This window comes from Chlamydotis macqueenii, chromosome 10, assembly GCF_036417535.1.
Source record: "Chlamydotis macqueenii isolate bChlMac1 chromosome 10, bChlMac1.mat, whole genome shotgun sequence".
Taxonomy (NCBI): Eukaryota; Metazoa; Chordata; class Aves; order Otidiformes; family Otididae; genus Chlamydotis; species Chlamydotis macqueenii.
The window spans coordinates 9,386,829-9,406,263 of record NC_141565.1 but is presented as its reverse complement, the minus strand read 5'-3'; the positions used below and the strand labels follow the sequence as shown (position 1 = coordinate 9,406,263).

At 36.9% G+C, this 19,435-nt stretch overlaps 1 protein-coding gene across 1 annotated transcript in view; it reads left to right on the top strand.

Annotated features, from left to right (window-relative positions):
* Positions 1 to 19,435, top strand: part of ERC2 (ELKS/RAB6-interacting/CAST family member 2) — a 474,334-nt gene that overhangs the window by 86,913 nt on the left and 367,986 nt on the right. Inside the window, exons 3-5 of the mRNA XM_086755571.1 lie at positions 1,845 to 1,919; positions 10,236 to 10,391; positions 14,752 to 14,919. Coding sequence (XP_086611697.1) covers positions 1,845 to 1,919; positions 10,236 to 10,391; positions 14,752 to 14,919 — 399 coding nt within the window. The remainder of the gene's footprint in view (positions 1 to 1,844; positions 1,920 to 10,235; positions 10,392 to 14,751; positions 14,920 to 19,435) is intronic.

Here is a 19,435-nt window from a genome sequence, read left to right as displayed (position 1 = left end):
ATTTGTGGGCTAAGATCATGAACAGAGGAGTCTGAAAGAGGTCAAACTGGTATGGTCTAAATGGTCTTTGCCAACCATTTGACCATATCTTGGCTGCTTAACTATAATCCTACAGATCATAGGTATTGATCTATTTCTGTGTACATAAAATTTTCTGTTGCCTATGGACAATTTCTTTTATTTTAACCAAAAATGCATGCCAGACCTGACAATTTCGGGATGAGTGTCTTGATATTATGTCCTGTCACATACTACATTTCAAGTTAAGTAGTCTAGGTTCAGTTAAATGGAGCATACATGAATAACTTCTCTCAGTTATTTTAATATATTAGGCCATACGATTTTTTAAATGCATTTTATAACAATGTTTATTATCAGTAGATTTTAATTTAACAACATGTCCTAAATCACTCCTATTTTAGTCTTTAAAGAGTGGTTGTTTCTCTAAGTAATTGATAAGCAATATGCTTGCTGCTATACAGAACAAGAGATTGATCAATAGTTTGTGATACAAAACATTATGACTTTTGTTTTGTGAGTAAAAAGGTAGGCGAGATCCAGAAATGTGCTAGGATAGACCGAGGGCAAGGGCAGGGTAATAAATATGCATAATCCATAGTTGATTATATTTTTGATTATTAGTCTATCAATTGATTGTGAACTTGTACATTGTTTACTTCACTCAAGAAAAGGGGATTTGGGAGATGGGAATTAAGATATTCAAGACCCACAGTGTTATGGTTTTTCAGTGATCCCTCCTCTCCAAATTTATGAGGTTCAGCTGGGGGAGGCATAATTTGGAAGGCACAATAGTGCAGGTTCTGGAGTCAGCTAATGTCTTTGTGGTGAATGAACCTAGCTTCTCAGGCTACCAATCATAAATGTATTTTTCATGGTTATAAAGTTAGTTCAAGTGTGTATGTGGAGCACTGGCCTAGAAAGAACAAGCAGAGAAAGACATCTACCACGACAGTCCTGTCCTTTAGAGAGAAAGGACTTGTAAAGTAGTAGAAACAGGACTGTTTCAGTTGTATTTTCTAATAAATCGCTCAGATGGCTTGTATATAAGCATCCCCAAATTCTTAAATGATGATGCTTCATTACAGCTTTACATTGTTGTATGTAGATATGTGAGTTTTTTTGTTGAAGTGTCTTGTACAAAGATACAACTCCTGTGTTTTATAAAGACCAAGCGCTGCTGTCTTCATGCTTTTTTTTTTTTTTTAGAACGACTAGTAGACGTTAATTGTGTTAACTGTATGTCTTAACTAATGCAATCTATTTTTCTTTTTTTCTTTTACCTGTGGATTAAGATGCATAAAAATAGTATGAAAATGTGAAAACTGAAATGTAATTGCTACTGTAGAGGGTGCTGCGTCAACCCACTATATAATTATTATCCTTAAAATGTCAAATTTAAATATAGTGTCTTTAAATTGCTTATTTCAGATATTATTGGAAAAAATAAGAAGAAACTACAGTAAAAGATTTTAAATATCTTAAGTGTTTGAATTAGTAACAACTGAATTAATTAAGTTTTGATGCTTAGGCAGAAACAGCAGCATTGTATTTGGACTAAGAAATTACTTGCTGGCTTTGTCACCGTCGACATTAATTATTGATAGGGGTTTCAGGAACAGCGCATGTGCAGTCAGAGTTGGCTGTAATATAAGATAGGGGCTGCAGTGATGCTAGAGGGATTATAGAGAGGGAAGCACCTGTAGCATTTGGAGTTACGTGCTTCTAATAATCAGACTTTTATTTTGTTGTAATAAATTCATATGAGTTATTAAAATAATGCAAAGATGAGTCGCCAGGCTTATTTCTATCGTGTTCCTCCACAGGAATTACATAGAAGAACCCAACTTCAGCCTGAGCCAGCAAAGACGAAGGCTCTTCAGACAGTTATTGAAATGAAGGTATGGTCTTTGCATGTTTTCTCATACGTTATTTTTGTAGCATGAACTTATGTACTGAGTATGGCTGGGATGGAGTCAATTTTCCTCATAGCAGCCTTTGTGGTGCTGTGTTTTGAATTTGGGACCAAAATGGTGTTGATAACACACTGATGTTTTAGCTGTTGCTGCACACTGCTTACACAGAGTCAAAGCTTTTTCAGTGTCTCGCTCTACTCCCCCTCCTCAGCGAGCAGACTGAGGGGTCAACAAAAGGCTTAGACGGAAACCAGCTGGGACAACTGATCTGAATTGACCAAGGGGATGTTCGCTACCATAGAATGGCATGCTTAGCAATAAAACTAGGGGGAAGACAAGCAGAGTTGCGGTGTTTGTCTTCTCAAGTAACTGTTATGCATGATATAAAGCCTTGCTTTCCTGGAAATAGCTAAGCATCTGTCTGCTGATGGGAAGTAGTGAATTAATTCCATAATTTGCTTTGCTTGCATGCACAGTATTGCTTTATGTATTAAACTGACTTTATCTCAGCCCATGAGTTTTCTCACTTTTGCGCTTCCAGTTCTCTCCCTCATCCCACTGAGAGGGAGTGAATAGCAGCTCTGTGACACTTAGCTGCCTACCAGGGTTAACCCAGAACACCTCAATATGTAACTTTTACTATTAAATCATTAAACGCTTCCTTTTACTTCTCAATTTATTTTGCTATGAAGCTAGGAATAATTAGTGTTTCTTTCTCCCAGACTGTTTTCTTAGTAAGACTTGATTTTTTTTTTTTTTAATCAAGTGCAGCATTGCTGAATAGTGAGAACCGAATATTTATTTTCAAAAAGACTCAAGGGGGACAGTTTTAAGTGAGCCAAAATAGATGGAATAAACTGACAAACAGAATCAAACACAAACTGTCCAAGGCCAATGTAAAATGTTTTTCTTCTTGATCTTTAAAAACAAGAATTCTGTTGGTTGGTATTTGGCCATCATTTTATATCTAATCTAAGGAAAATAGTCATTGCATCAGCAGAGTGATATGACAAATTGTGATGGAACACCTATCTTAGTCCCGAATATAGTTTCCTCTTTTTGATATATAGTACTATTAGTGTTGTGGCTTTTTTTTCCCCACAATAACTAAAGATAAAAATAATAATAAAAAAAAAAAACCCAAACCTGATATTTTTGCATAATACTGAGTCTGGAATGTACATCTTTAAGAAAAAAAATCGTGAGACTTGAGATACTTCGTGAGTTGGCAATGCTGCCTGAAATACATTGGTGATGGTCTGTCAGTCTTAAAAGGAAGTGCAAATTAAAGGCCTCATTTTGCCAGTGACTTCTGTTATGACCAAATGAGTTCATGTCTGAACATTGTCCTAAATACACAGCTACAACAACAGCAGGACTTCATAAATATAGTATCTGCCTTTTAATAAATAATAATTAGTTTCAATTAGATGAGTAACAAGGTACATCGATTTCAGTATTCCACGTTCTGATGTGTATTTGCCTTCGACCTTCCCTGTTTGTTCTAGTTCAGAAATCTGTGTATGATGTTTAAAATGTGTGGTTTTGCAGTAACTTTTTAACATAAGTCTATGGGAAAATAGGATACTGACTGAAACTTGTTTCTTTCTATTAGTATTCAGAATTATAAGTTTAAAAGTTTTGGGATACAGAGGGAATGTGAGAATAATTTATGGTCTCCCATGTATATTATTAACAATGTAAAAGTTATATTGCAAAATAATTTTCGATTCCTCTTCCTGTACCAAAACTCTCTTTGAAAAGAATGGGGATGGGCCAGGGGGGAGGACATGACACACGCATGACAGGTGACAACTGTAGTTGCAGCCACTCTCGCAGTGTCTGTCCCTGATGACAGTAAAGTGTTTTCTGTTTGTCTCCTGGGAGAGCTGGGTGTGGTGTGATATTCCACTTCTTAAAAATCTGATCTTTGTAGTGAGGGCTTTCATTTGTCATGGATGAGGCTGTAATCAGAGCGTTCTGATGCAGAGCTGCCTTTTGGCTCTGAGGCACACAGTTCTGTCTTTTCCTATGATCACACGCTCCTTTGGGATTGCCCTGTCTAAAATAGGCCTAATATTGAGAAGAAAAAGGGACAAATGTAAGATGTTGAAATCCACATGATGAAACAGCAGTTTTCATTACAAGTTCCAGCTTTAGAATGTTGTCAAGTAAATTTAAATTGTCTTAATCCAGACAGCATTTGTTTTGAAAAAAATGTGGAACATTTGTTTTGAATGATCGAGCATTGAAGCAATAATTTCCCTACAGTGTTGAGGACAGAGGGAGGGAGAGGATTACCCAGTAATATGGCAGGCTGAGGCCATGCTCTCCCCCATGCAGAGGCTCCAAGCAGTATACATTTCTCTTTACCGCACCCACCCCCTCGCAGCCCCTGGCCACATGAGCTTTTGTCTGAGTCCCTTGCACGGCTCCCCCAGGCTCTTCCAGGAGGCAGCTTTCCCTCCTTTGTAAATCCCTCTGTTCTTTCCTGTGGTTTTCTTCTTGCCACTGCTGAATGCTTTCTGTCCCTTTTCCCAGTCAGTCCTCCCTTTCATCCAACAGAGTATACCCATTTCTCCTACCTCTCATCTTCTATGTGTTTCTGTCCTAAAGAGCTGCTCTCCTGCGCTACCTTTCGTATCGCATCATGCTCTTTGTTTTTGTCTGAAAACTTTACAAGTAGTTGCCTTTTCTTACATCAATTGCGTTTTCTGCTTAACTGTTGTCTCCTGGACAAGTGTCTCTCTTCTGTATACTTCTTGGGGGGAAAAAAAAGTAAAAAAGAAAATTCACATCCTGTGTCTTGACTCCTATTTCTATTGCTTTATTCCTTTTCAGAGATCTGTTGTCTTTTCAGGCGCAATGCACAGGCCTTTGTCCCAGGTGGCTGACAGCTGATATGGCAGGCCCGGGAACAATGCTGCTGTTTTTATGTCACTGGTGACAGTGTATCTCATGTGGGAACCTGGCTGGTACAGGTGTTCATGCCACTGCTGGCTCAGTACCTCATGGACCTGACTTTGGTTTTTTCCTGTTAGACACGTTTGCTTCCAGATGTCCTGTGTCTTTTGCTTATTCTTTCCCCTTGCACTCGTTACTCTCTGTTCCCTTGTCTGCAACAGACCTTCTCCAGAAGCTTTTCTTTCTTCTGGAAAGCTGAGTTGCAGGACAGGAGAAGGGCAGGATACTTGCTTTTCCCACAGGCTCCTGTTATTCCCTCAAGCTCCTGGTTTTTTGAAACATGTTTAATCAAACTGTAGACCTTGCTTTCAAGAGATTATTTTTTTTTGTTTTGTTCTGTTCCCCCAGCCCTCCACCATGGTTTTCTCTGAGATACATTCTCTAGAAAGTGGGGCATACAGACATATGCTGTCTTTATCCTGGATTTAGTAAAGGAATAAATGTTGTAAAGTGCGCATCTGCACAAAACAGCAAGATACATCATGGAGCTCATAGCATCCAGAGAAAAGCCACTGGAATGTTTAAAAATACTACCAAACAATGAATTACTTTAGGAGCTTTATTTTGTGTAGTTTAACAAATATGGAATGACGAGCAAAGAGATTACAGTCTGCAGATAACCTACCTGAGATATCTTCATTTAAAAAAAAGAAATCCTCTCCAGTAATGAAAATAAATATATTATAAAAAACAGTGTGTGGAAGCTAAACGTAGCAAATGGCACGCTAAAATTTGGCATGTATATTTAGCAGCATTCATGTAGTTTTATGACTTATGTTACACAGGAAGCCAGTCTAGTTTTGTTGCAATGATTGCTTCTGACTTTGTGAGTACAGATACGTGTAATCAAACAGCGTGTTTTTTTTTTTGGTCATGCCTAAATCATTATCTGTTTAAGTGTGAAATAAAGCTGGTAAGACATGGACCTGTTGGAATGAGCCCAGAGGAGGACCACAAAAATGAGCAGAGGGCTGGAGCACCCTCTCGTATGAGAGCAGACAGAGAGTTGGGGCTGTTCAGCTGGAGAAGAGAAGGCTCTGAGGAGACCTGATAGCAGCCTTCCAGTACCTCAAGGGGGCTTAGAAGAAAGATGAGGACAGACCTTTTAGAATGACCTGTTGCAATAGGACAATGGTTTTAAACTGAAAGAGGGTAGATTTAGATTAGATATAAGGAAGACATTTTTTACAGTGAGGGTGTTGAGGCAGTGGAACAGGCTGCTTAGAGAAGTTGTGGATGCCCCATCCCTGGAAGAGTTCAGCATCAGGTTGGATGGAGCTTTGAGCAACCTGATCTAGTAAAAGATGTCCCTGCCCATGGCAGAGGGGTTGGACTTGGATGATCTTTAAAGGTTGCTTCCAACTCACACTAATTCTATGATTCTGTCATCTTGTTCAGACAGTTCTGGAGCTTAAATCAGTGATATTGCCTGAGAAGGAAAATCAGAAATGAGTTGCCTACAGATATGGCATAAAGCTCATCCTAAGTGTAAGCTATTGACTATCTGAAAATGTATATAATCTAGCCATAAGAATTAAGAAGTCTTTAAAAATGGTGAACTGTAAAGTGAATGAAAATATTTGTGATTTACCTTCCTTGCAGAAGGAACCATCTTTATGTATTGATCCAGCTTTGGTATTTCAGGTATGGGTTTGGTTCTAAAAAAGTGTGTATGTGTGTTTGCAGTGCAAAATGCTCTTATTGTTAAGATTGCATGAACTTGCACTTTCTCTTGTCTTAAAAAATAAACCTGAATATTCTCTGTATTAAATTGACAAAGTTAAAAAAGTGTATAGTAAGAGTAGTCATATATATATCGTGTTGATAGCATATATGTATATGTGCATTTAAATAAAGTTTTTATTAAATATGAAGTTTCAAATATTTGCTTCTGATTGCTTGATGAATGCCCTACAAGCAAGATTTTTCACAGATTTAAATTTATGAGGTATTTGAAATGAAGAGTAGAATTTCATTACTTTTTGTTTCAGAGTAACAGAGTTATTTATAAATGTGTTGCTTTTTTTTCCCACCTTAGGTGTTCAGGAGATGTACTTTAGCACTCGTGTTGTAAGGACTGGATATATAAGATTAATGAAACGTTACTGTGGAAACTCATTTGTAGAGTTAGCTTCCTTTCCATTGTGGAATATGATTTTTTTTCAGCATTAGGACATACTAGTTGTTTCATGTTCCAAAAGAGAGAGATTTCTGCTAGGTCCAGCATAGAAATAGCCCTAACCCTTTTCGCAGAATATCTGCAACGCTATTCTAATAAAGGAGATGAGGAAGAAGTATTGGTTACTGCTGGAAGGAGGGGATAGATTAGGGTCAGCACCCTGATCTAGATCACAAATCCCACTGTGTAATCTTATGTCTTTTAACAGATTTAGAGGGTCTGACTGGAAAAGTCTGCACACATGTTGCATTGTTGTAGAACTCAGATGTTTATTAGTACCATTTAGTACTAAGCTGCTTCCTTAATATTACTGTAAAGGAATTGTCTTCGTGATTTAACACAGACTCGCGTAGTTTTTTAGAATGCTGCTAATGTGGATAAGTCTTAGAGGTTTGAAGAAAATACTGCATCTGTTCCTATTTCAGTTTCTGAGAGATTGCCAGACCCTGTGCCACAACAAGAGCTGGTTGAGAGTTCTGCAATTGAAGTTTTCTGTGGGAAAACGCTGATTCAGCTGAATCAGGAAGATTTTTATGGGAATGTGCCTATTCTGTCAAAACACTTAATGAAAGCAAAGCTATCTAACTTTCTATCCGTCCTGTATGTCAATCCGGCTCCCTTATGGCAGTACCCATTGGGAGCACTAGGCTGTCTGTATTATCTTTGACCTACAAAGTTCCTTGCTTTCTAGCATTTGTCCAGAGAGGAAAACTTTCAGGTTTCCTGGACAAGCCAGCAACCTGTCTGGTGTATTTGTAGAATTACTAGTCCTGTATTGTTCATACATAAAGGAACAGTGCCTCTGACTCGTTGAACACTATGTGAACAAAGGTGATGTCTGGCTTCTCCTCTGTTTTGCCATCCCTGATGATTTTGATAAATTATGCTGAAACAGATTTTAGTCTTCAAAATTTGTGAAATTTCTGGCTTCTGTCCCAGTTTAAAAAGTTAATACAAAACTGACAGCGACAATTTTTTCTAGAGATACAAAAACTAGTTTTTACACAGCTGTAGTCATAGTATAGAGAGAGTGATTAAAAATGAACCTTTCCTTGGAGAGTTCAAACTTATGAGAAAGTAGAAGTACAGAAAATGCTTCAAAAGTTATGTTAGATATTTCTCATAAAGCTTAAATACTAATCTATGTTGTATAAACCTTCTAAAGATTGTAACAGGCTGTGCTGTAAATTATTTCATTATTATTATTTTTTAATTATTATGTTATATTTGCAAACATGTAGAATAAAAATGCAGTACAAAAAGCCAGACTCTTAAAGACTTAGCTGGGGAGATTTGAGGACTACTCCTAGATGAGATGTTGTAACAGGTCATATAAGTATTGATATATTTCAGTGCAAAGTCCTCGTAAAGTGCAGTGAAGCTTAGGTTTTGCTTTTATATTCAACAATAGGAGTAGAAGATTTCTAAAATGAAGTCTGATGAAGCAAGCTGACTTGATTTTAGTTTCTGTGAGAGCTACAATAATTTATTGTTGTGCATAGTCCTTGATAGCTTTTTAAAATTCTATTTTTTTTCTCGTTCAGTATTTTTCTTTTTGTGTAATTTAGTGAGACTTCTTCCCCTTTTTTTGGTTCAATTTCAACCTTTTATTTTACTTCTTAAAAAAAAGAATAATATTTTGTGAAAAGAACAATTGACATCTTAAAAAAAAAAAAAAAAAAAAAAAAAAAGAAAAATACCTGTCAAATTTTGCCTATTGCTAACACTATGAAAACGGGATAACTGTTCTTATGTAGCTTTGATTCCATATGGCTTTGTAACAGTGGTTGCTAAATATCAAAAATAATCTGAATTTCATTTTTGCTTTGGTACCAAAAGTTCAGATGCTTTTAGTAACTTCATCCGAACTATTCTGTGTATTAAACTGCTAAATTTCTAACTGTATTATGAAAGAAGGTATTACAGGAGTTTTGATTTTGCTTGCTTTTAGGCAGCCTAAAGAAAGCATGGGTGTGCAATTCAATTTTAGCTTGTCCTGGTTAAAGGACGAATTGAATTTGTATTTTTCCCAAATTAGCTTTCCAGGTTAATATCCCGATCTTCGTGAATCAGATTTGGATTGTTGATGGTGGTGGGGTTTTTTTTTTTTGTTTGTTTGTTGGTGTGGGTTTTTTTGTTTTGTTTTTGGTTTTTTGTTTTTTTTTTTTTTCATTGACCACAGTGGAATAAGAACTTCACCCTGATCTTTGTGTGGTTGATCTTGGTTGGTCCTTCACATTCTTGAACTGATTGTCTGACCATCTCAATCACGATATTTTTAATTTCTTAATAAATGTCTGCAAACCAGAGCCTAAAGCAGATTTCTTACTGAGTCATTTTGCAATGCTCTTTTAAACAGAAAATTATGTGAGAAGTTTGTGTAATAACTTTTAAAATCTGACTCTCCCTGAAGAGATGTAGTCAATTCCAAATGACTGACAACAACAAAAGCATCACTGAGTGTTTTCAGTGCTGTGCTGGCACACATGGCAGCCATTGGCAACAATAACATTTTTTGGTGGTTGTGGTTTTGTTTATTTTGGGACTCATAATAAAAAAGTGTTAAATCCCCTCTTGGTGATGTGGCTGAATTGGCGGAGGAAAAGTATGTGAGGAGACAATTTGTCTTCCTCTTGACAGCAGACAGAACTTGATGGAAACAGGGAAAATTGGCCTCAGACTGAGTCACGTAATGAAGTGGCCTGTCGTCCTCCAGTGATGATGTACTAGCCCACTTAGGCTCAACTTTGTGTTTAAGAGCTTGGAAGACTAGCCAGGCCCAGATAGTTAGAAAAGCAAACAAGATGCGTTATCACGTACATGTGGGAAATAGGGCATCTTCCATTCTCTCTTCATCCCTAACTGTGTGGGAATGGAGATGGAATTTTGACCAGAAGGTATTCCATAGAGACTACACAACAGAACATAGCATTGCACATTTTTTTTTTTTCTGTTGATGAAAGAGGTCTAAATTCTGCATCTCTTTAAGGCAAAAATCAGTAGAATTACTCTTGGCTTACGGCAGTATGTGCAATCTGTATTTGTACTATTTTTGCTGTCATTATTTGATGTTCATGCAAGTACAGATATACTTCTGTTATGCTATGGTATATGCTTCATATCATTTTCAATACTCTTTTTTTTTTTTTATAACTTAGGATACAAAAATAGCTTCACTTGAGCGCAACATAAGAGATCTTGAAGATGAAATACAGATGTTAAAGACAAATGGAGTTCTGAATACAGAGGACCGAGAAGAAGAAATCAAACAAATAGAAGTTTACAAGAGTCACTCAAAGTTCATGAAAAACAAGGTAAGGTCTATTAATAAAATAGCTTAATGCTGTTTAAATAATGGAAACAAAAGTTTTAACTTGACCCTTTTCAATACAAGCAGCTCTTTGCATGTCGTCTTTTGGTAAATCTCTACTCTGCAATACTCAATAGCTATGGAGGAGTAAAGCATTTTGGATAGATAAAAATGTATTTATGTCTTGATGTAGGAAGAAGTAAGGAAGAGGCTATTCCACCACCTCTGCAGAGGCTACTGCAATCCTGAGTCTATACCATGTTCCCTTTTCATTTTTTTATGTATGGTGTTTTAATGTTGGCTTTTTGAATTAGTTCATAATTTTGACTTGCACCATTTTGGCACAACTTTAGTTGTCCTTTTTTTTTTTTTTTTTTTTTTTTTTTTTTTTTGTTTTGACTGTAGTTTTACAGTAAGGACTGCTTCCATGGATGATGCCCAATTGTAATCTTCTAGTGTTTTAAAGACTTGCAATTTGATGACTTTGTTCCTGCAGAGTACCTTTCATTTAAAATTATTTTACTTAGATAATTACAAGTTGACCATAAGCAGATAGTAAATGTGTGGTGATGTAACACGTTTCCTGGTATCAAGCTCCCACAATAATATTGCTTGTTCATTATTTTAAAATACATCAGAAGTAAAACCTGATGTCTAAATTGCTGTCACAGCTGGTCTTTTTACCTCCTTTTATTTTGATGTGCTCCGCTACACTCTAGGCAAAGATGAGCACTTCAAATAGTTTTTCTTGTGAGTTCTAATATTTCTTTTCTGATATTTTTATAATTGCCTTAAAAATTGTAATAAATATATATAATGTTCCCATTTGTGCCGGTTTATTTCCGGGTCTCTACCTTGAATGTGTTTTGTTTATAATTTCTGCTTTGCAAGACTTTCTTCTCTTGCTAGGGTTTGTCCTTTGCCTGGCAGCCAGATTTTTAAAGGAACACTGATGCACGTTTTTGGGTGTGAGTTTGCACTCTGGAATTTAAGTAGTTCTTTGAGTATTAGAACTCTCATGCTATTGACAGGAATGAGTATGAAAATCTAGTGATAGTTTAGTACAACTTCAGCAAGATGTTAACATGAGATTTAACAATTGATTAGACTGTAACAAGGCACTCTGTGTATAAGAACTTTTCATGCTCTCTGAAGGAATCATGCAAGTTCTAGATGATCCTGTAGAAGAAATATACAGGCAAAGAACTACAGCATTTTTTCTTTCTGGATAGGCCTGGAAATGTGATAAACATTGAAAAATAGACCTGGGCTAATATAACCTGTAGAATGTACAGATAGACTTGTAGTCTGCTGCATGCGGCCACTTCATGTCATTTGCATCGCTACTGCTTTTGTTTTCCTTAAATACTTCCCTTTTAAAAAGCAGTTGTCATTTGTCACATAAGACCAAATGCTCATGATGCATAAATCAGCATAGTTTCATTTCATGGAGTTATTTACTTAAAGATTTAGCTCGTTAATTTTAATATGCAATATTCAGGGGAAAAGCTCTGATTGTTTGTTTTGTTTTCTTGGTTTCCCAGTTACTCTGTGTAATGCCATGTAAGATTTTGTTGTGTAAAAGTAATATTGTAAGAAAAAGGATAGTGGTTTTCTGGAAATGCTAGTGTCTAAGGAACTGAAATTGTGGGAGGTGACAGAATCATAAATTGAGAAGGAAGATAAAGGAACTAGAGTTTCAAGAAAGAAGGTGAAGCAAGATCATATTGGGCAATGCTGAAAAGCGGTGACAGGCAAATTACATAAATGAAATATATGAGATAGTGGGAAGATCAGGATCAGAGGACGAACGTGGAGTTCTTTAGATGCTACAGCACTTAGACTTGTAGGTTGTCTTTATAAAGTACAAAAACATTTTTCCCTTTATCTTTTTTTGTGCTGAGATCAGGACATCTCATTGAATTGTGACTGTTGGTCTTCCACACCACTTAAGATAATACAAAGTGAAAATGATTGCACATCTGCTGGAAACAAATTTTATTTCATGCTCTGTTTAATTGTTTTACATGCGAAAAGATAATGCAGAACTTTTAAAAAGCAAACTTACCCAGGTCTAAAAATTTTTTTTTAAAAAAAGTTATGTGCTTTCTTGTTATACCTTTGGTATTTTTTTTACCTTTTTTTTTTTTTTTTTTTTTTTTTAAATTGGAGTTTTAGTACATTTTCACCATTACACTTTATTTTAATACAACACTGGCCAAAAGCATAATTATTCAACACACTTTTTTGTGTAGGTTTTTTTTTTTTTAATTATTTTTTGAGAGTGCTAACACATTTATAAACTTGTGGCAATTTATAGGTCTTGTAGCCAGAACTTCTTACTAAAGAGATTGTTTCTAAAACACAAAGAACATACCTGCAAGGAAAATGAAGCTTTTTCTGTTGTTTTTGTTGTTGATTATTTCTCAGGGTGTGGGTTGTGTCATGGAAAAAAGCAGGAAGAGATTCTAGGAGAGATTAAGCATCTGTGATGTTCACATGGGTCTCATGTAAAGCATGTGATGTAATTCAGATTGGCTACAGATCTGCATTTTGTCTTTGTATGTTGTAGACAGATTTTCCCATTGTTCATTTTGTATATATTTTTGTCTCAGTTGCTGTACTTGCTTACACGCTCTGGCAAGGGATGGAGGAAGGTGGTTTGCTTTCAAGACAAAGTTTTCTCCAGCAGTTTTAGCAGTTTCTTAATTGCAAGCTGTACATTTTCTTGACATCTGTTTTTTGTATGCTCCTTTTCTTATTTTCCCATTTTAAGACTGTGAAGGTGGTTGCTTTTAATGACACTATAGAATCTTGATTTTATACAGTAGCTCAGGGCTGGCTAGCCAAGTACCTTAACCAGGTAGACAATCATGCTGAGACTTATAAAGAGAACTAAGGAATAAATATATTAAGATGTGCATATGGACTATAATTTGAAAAAAAAAAATTTTAAATTTGATATTTAAAGATACGTTTGCGATATAAAACAAAATAGAAATATTTTGATCAGCAGTAAATGTGACTGTGCCATACCACACTGAACCTATGAAATAGTTTAGTATGTGGATCTTTGGATGTGGTTGAGTAGGATCAGCCTGTGGATACATATTCTTTTTTTCCTGGCGTTTTTTGAATCACCCATCTAGCCCTTCTAGATCTCTTACATCTCAAATGCCTGTTGGGATGCCACTGATGGGAGAGAATAGAAAGAGCTCTTCTAGCAATTCTCTAGTTGCTGCAGAATTGAAACTTGAATTTTAAAGAAAAATGTCTAGGCCTTTCAGTCATCAAGAAAACTTTCCATATATAAAGGAAGTGTGGTTTCTCCGAGTTATGCAGAAGCACTGAAGCATTTTATTTCAAATAATCCTCATGAGATGATATATCTGAACTCATCTGGTGACCAGTGTTATTTCACAGGACTTCAAGAAGAATAGTTATATGTCACCTAATTCAACATCCTTTAGCATCATTCTGTGTATTGTCCAGTGCTTTGTTCAAATTCATATATTCTAAATCCACCACGCTTTTGTGTTCTTGTGGCTACCTCTCCCATTTATCATTGTAGAAAGGAAATAATCATCACAATTCCATGACATTTACTGATGAACCTTAAATTCAGAAGCTCTGCCTTAGTGACTGGATTTCTGCTGTTTCCCCTAGGATATGCTTTTACAATTTCACAGACTTTTCACTCTGGATTTTTTTTTAATAACGTTTTCTCCAGACTTCTCTTTAGTTAATCTCTTTGGCTTGGCTTTCGCTAGTACCTGAAAATTCCAAGTGAGCTGCCAGAGAGGTAAAAAGAAGGTGGGGATGGTGGGCAGCAACACATTTGCAGGAAGAGTGAGGTTAAAATTCCACTTCTGTTTTCTTCTCTGTACTAAGATGCCTACGTTTCATTATCAGGCTACTAAAAAGCTTTGATTCACTCTGGCCAGTGTTAAGTCACAAGAATCATGCTGTTGGAAAGAATAGACTATTGGATTGAATTTATACTTCTATGAATACTTTTTTCCTATGTATTTTTGCTGTCCTGCCTAACTTGCATCTCAGGATAAATTCCTTTGAACTTAAGTGAGGTCCATGGTGAATTTATAGGCCAAATCATCACGTAAAATCTTTGAGTTTCCTTTTAGCTTCTGTAACAGCAGGATGATCATTCTTAAGACAGGATATGTTAACTTACAAGAAAATTAATTGAAATAGTGAGTGTAAAAAGTCCAAATCTCAATTATCTTCCAGAATTTACAGGTGTCTGAGTAGTTATATCATGTTCACTCACATGTTTCAGATTGTAAGTGCAGCTATGACTTGGAAATGAAATTAATGATCTAACCTTTTTTCTTTCCCCATTACAGATAGACCAACTGAAACAAGAACTCTCAAAGAAAGAATCGGAACTTCTTGCCTTACAAACTAAGCTTGAAACCCTTAGCAATCAGAATTCAGATTGCAAGCAACACATTGAAGTGCTTAAAGAGTCACTTACTGCCAAAGAACAGAGAGCTGCCATACTTCAGACTGAGGTATTGTATCTTGAACAGATAGTCTTGAGGGAGATCATGCGGCATTTGCGGGATGGCCGGGGGATCAGGCCTAGCCAGCATGGGTTCATGAAGGGCAGGTCCTGTTTGACCAACCTGATCTCCTTTTATGATCAAGTGACCCATCTGCTGGATGAGGGAAAGGCTGTTGATGTGGTCTACCTAGACTTCAGCAAAGCCTTTGACACTGTCTCCCACGGTATTCTCCTGCAGAAGCTGGCAGCCCATGGCTTGGATGGGTACACTCTTGGCTGGGTAAGGAGCTGGCTGGAGGGCCGGGCTCAGAGAGTGGTGGTGAATGGAGTTAAATCCAGCTGGCTACCAGTCACAAGTGGTGTTCCCCAGGGGTCGGTGCTGGGGCCTGTCCTCTTCAATATCTTTATTGATGATCTGGATGAGGGCATTGAGTGCACCCTCAGTAAGTTCGCAGATGACACCAAATTGGCTGGGAGTGTGGATCTGCCTGGGGGTAGCGAGGCCCTACAGAGGGATCTGGACAGGCTGGAGAGCTGGGCTGAAGCCAATGGGATGAGGTTCAACAAGACCAAATGCCGAGTCCTGCGCTTCAGCCACAACAACCCCAGGCAGCGCTATAGGCTTGGGGCGGAGTGGCTGGAGGACTGTGTGGAGGAAACGGACCTGGGGGTACTGATTGATGCTCGGCTGAGCATGAGCCGACAGTGTGCCCGGGTGGCCAAGAAGGCCAACGGCATCCTGGCTTGCATCAAAAACAGTGTTACTAGCAGGAACAGGGAGGTAATTGTCCCCCTGTACTCGGCACTGGTGAGGCCGCACCTCGAGTACTGTGTTCAGTTTTGGGCCCCTCACTGCAAGAAAGACATTGAGGCCCTGGAACGCGTTCAGAGGAGGGCTACGAAGCTGGTAAGGGGTCTGGAGCACAGGCCTTATGAGGAGCGGCTGAGGGAGCTGGGATTGTTCAGTCTGGAGAAGAGGAGGCTCAGGGGAGACCTTATAGCTCTCTATAACTTCCTGAAGGGAGGTTGTGGTGAGCTAGGGGTTGGCCTTTTCTCTCGTGTAGACAGTGATAGAACTAGAGGCAATGGTTTCAAGCTGCGCCAGGGGAGATTCAGGCTGGACATTAGGAAATATTACTTCTCGGAAAGGGTAGTCAGGCACTGGAATGCACTGCCCAGGGAGGTGGTGGAGTCACTGACCGTGGGGGTGTTCAGGAAACGTTTGGATGTTGTGTTGAGGGATATGATTTAGCTGAGAAGTATTGGTGATGGTTGGACTGGATGATCTCTTAGGTCTTTTCCAATCTTGATAATAATTCTGTAATTCTGTAATCTTCTAATCATAAAATACAATAGAAATGTTTAGTTAATAGGATGTTTTAAGGTGATGATGTGGGTTTTTTGCAGGTCTGTGTACAAGGAAATTTGTTGAAGAAAAGTGAAATAATTAAAAACCCTTTAAATGACAATATATTTGGTAGATATTTTTTGATAGTACACCATTCTAGAATTTTTTTAGAAGCACCATTTTTAGAAAATGTTTGTCAGTTCTCCTTGACTTCAGTGATGGCAGCTGGGCCTTAATGACTTGATTGTTGTGATTTCATTCCTTGTTTCTTGTTACTAGTTGACTGAGTTTTCCTTTTGGTTGCTCTGGCTTGATGCTTCTTTTCTACTGTGTATTTCTATTCTGAGGACTGAGCCTACTGGTATATTTTGAAGGGATCTATTGAAGGTGCATCTGTGGTTATTGTTTTCAGTGCAATCAAGATTTAATTTAAAATATGAATAATTTCAGTCTTTAAAACAGATGAGTGTGCTAGGTATATATTTACAAGGTCAGATCATAAAAATATGGGTAATGTACATGATTGACATAGTTGTCACATTTGATGGAATGTGTAAATCTAATGTTAAAAATGTTGTCTGTTAGTTCATTTACTGAAGTTTTAAAAAAATTTCATAGAGTTGGAGCACACAGTACTGATCAGATTGATTCCTGTTATAACTACTTCATTTTATTTTTAATGTGTGTACCCCTTTCAAGAAATAGAAATACCTGTGAAATTCAGTCACACAGTGCAAATAGTTTCTATTCAGAGAAGTATATTATTTAAAGTATATAAGAATTTTACAGAATGTTTCAAATTTCTGGCTAACAAAGCTCTAGGAGAAAAAAACATCTTAAACTCATCATTCTCATGGAAGCAGGAAATAAATATTTCTAAGATTTTGATTATTCCTCTGTGCTGTATGTCTTATCCTCTGTACATTAAGATTGTACAGATGAAATCTTGGAATTTTCAGTTTTTGTTGAATGGACCAGCCAGCATATGTATATAATACAAATAATGATAATAGAAGAAGGATAAAAACTCCAGCAATTTTGGCAGATGTCAGTCTAGCTTTTTAGTTGTAAAGATTACATATTTTAAGTCTTTGGCTGTGCAAATCTGTTTTGCAAGGTTTGTATTGCCTGTCGCGCTGCTGAGGATGGTGATGAATTCCATTGGCTCTCCACTAATTTGACTTCCTAATTCTTTATAAGACCAGCATGCATTCAAGGCATTACAGTTGTCTTATGGTTGGCTGTGGTAAAAATAACTGAATCTACGTTGCTCCTGATGAAGGGCTGCTGGGATTGTGAAGTCCTGTTGAACCAGTTGTTTTCTGACAGGTGTTCAATTCCTCTTCACAGTTTCTATACAAGGCAGTTGAGCTTGAACCTTTACATGAAGCAGTTTAAGTTAAAATTAGCTGTCAGTGCCTGTTGCCTGTTGGTGTGCAGGTGATAATCAGTTGTATTGTGTCGGCTTATTGTTAGTCTCTCAGGGGAAACCAAACGAAAAATTAATGTTGAAGTGATCAGAGAGGTACCTTGATAGAGGATATGCTCTGTAATAGCAGAGAATTAATTCCTTGTTTGGCCTAATATGTTATTTGTAATATAAGAGGTGGTGATATTTTGTACAAATAATATGAGATTCTTACAGGTTTCAATGAAAAAAATATTTAGGTGTAGGATTAGTGAAAGATATGTTCAGTATAATTTCTATTCAGTGGAAGATACCAGTTCTTGGTTTGGATTATTTTAATTAGCCTTTTACTTTTGTAAATTAAAAGCATTTTAATGCCAAGCTTTGGTTTGTTTCTAAATTAAATAACAGTGTAAGTTAGGTACGTCATTGCTGGTATGAAACTTAAAAATGAAGCAAAATAGCTCATAAATGTCTTTGCGATATATCTTGGTTCTAGACAGTTAAGGCTGTCTCTGCATGGACTTGCTAAATCAATTGAGCCTGAATTTGTTTGTGACTGAATCTTCAGAAACTGTGGTTTTTACTTCATGTGCATTATTGTCAGCCTTCTGTAATTACATTACCACATGAACTGATGAAGCTTTGAAGCACTGTGAACTATTTTATATTCCCCATAGAAAACCAGGTGATTTCCATGTTCTTCTTTGGATAGGGTGCAGGTAATGATTGTATCGGACAACAGTGTTTTGAGTTTCTTTTCTCTTTTTAAGATGTCTTTGTAAAGGAAATTGGGAAAAGTTTGTGAGTTACGCCCACCTTTTGTGGGAAGTAATTTCAGCTAAAATTTGCTGTAATTGTCTGTTCATGTACAGGAGGCTTTTGGTAGAAGTTACATTAATGTAACTTTTTTTTTTCTTGAAGATCATATGAAAATGAAGACCTGAGTATTGGGTTAATGTTATGCTTCATTTTGGGATATGGTACATGTGGAGATGCATTAGAAACAACATAAAGAAACAAGTTCAAATTCCAGTTATACACATGCAGCCACGCTTTGAAATGGTTTACCAAATATTTTTGATCTAATTGCAGATCTAAAATGGGAAATAACTTCGCTTGCCTTAAAATTTCTTCTATTTACTTTTGAAAAGATATCATTACAGAGTGTGCTTTTATATGCACCATTTACCTATGAGGCAGAAACTTTAAATAATTTGTGTTAAACTTTTAAATTATGTCAGCAATTTACCTGATCTCAAAACACTTGTATTAACATGCATACTTTGGGCAATATTAATTACATCTCATTTTAAAAACATTTAAGATGCGCTGAATGTTTTATTATTTTCCTGTACTTTATGGTGGAGATGCAGTGCATCTCAAATCTACTGAAAATGATATTTTGTGTTATGTAGGTAGAAATAAAGCACACTGTGTACCTGTTAGTTTCTCAAGCCAGGACTATTCAGGAAAGAACAGTACTTTTGTTATTTTAAAGCCTCAAGGTTGTTGTAGGCATGTCACAGGCTGTACCACTTTCCATCTAGATTGGATATTCAGGAGTTAGAGATGAGGAGTTGTTTCTGGAGTTAAATAATATTGAGGCTCACAAAAGATATGTGGTTAGTCTGAATATGCTTTTCACCTCTTTTGAATAGACTTCAAATCAAGAGCTCCTTAAAACTACTGACCTATCCAGTTTTGTTTCCTGGAATATAGTCTTACAGCAGCTTTCAGCTGGCCATAAGTAATACACTCGTATAA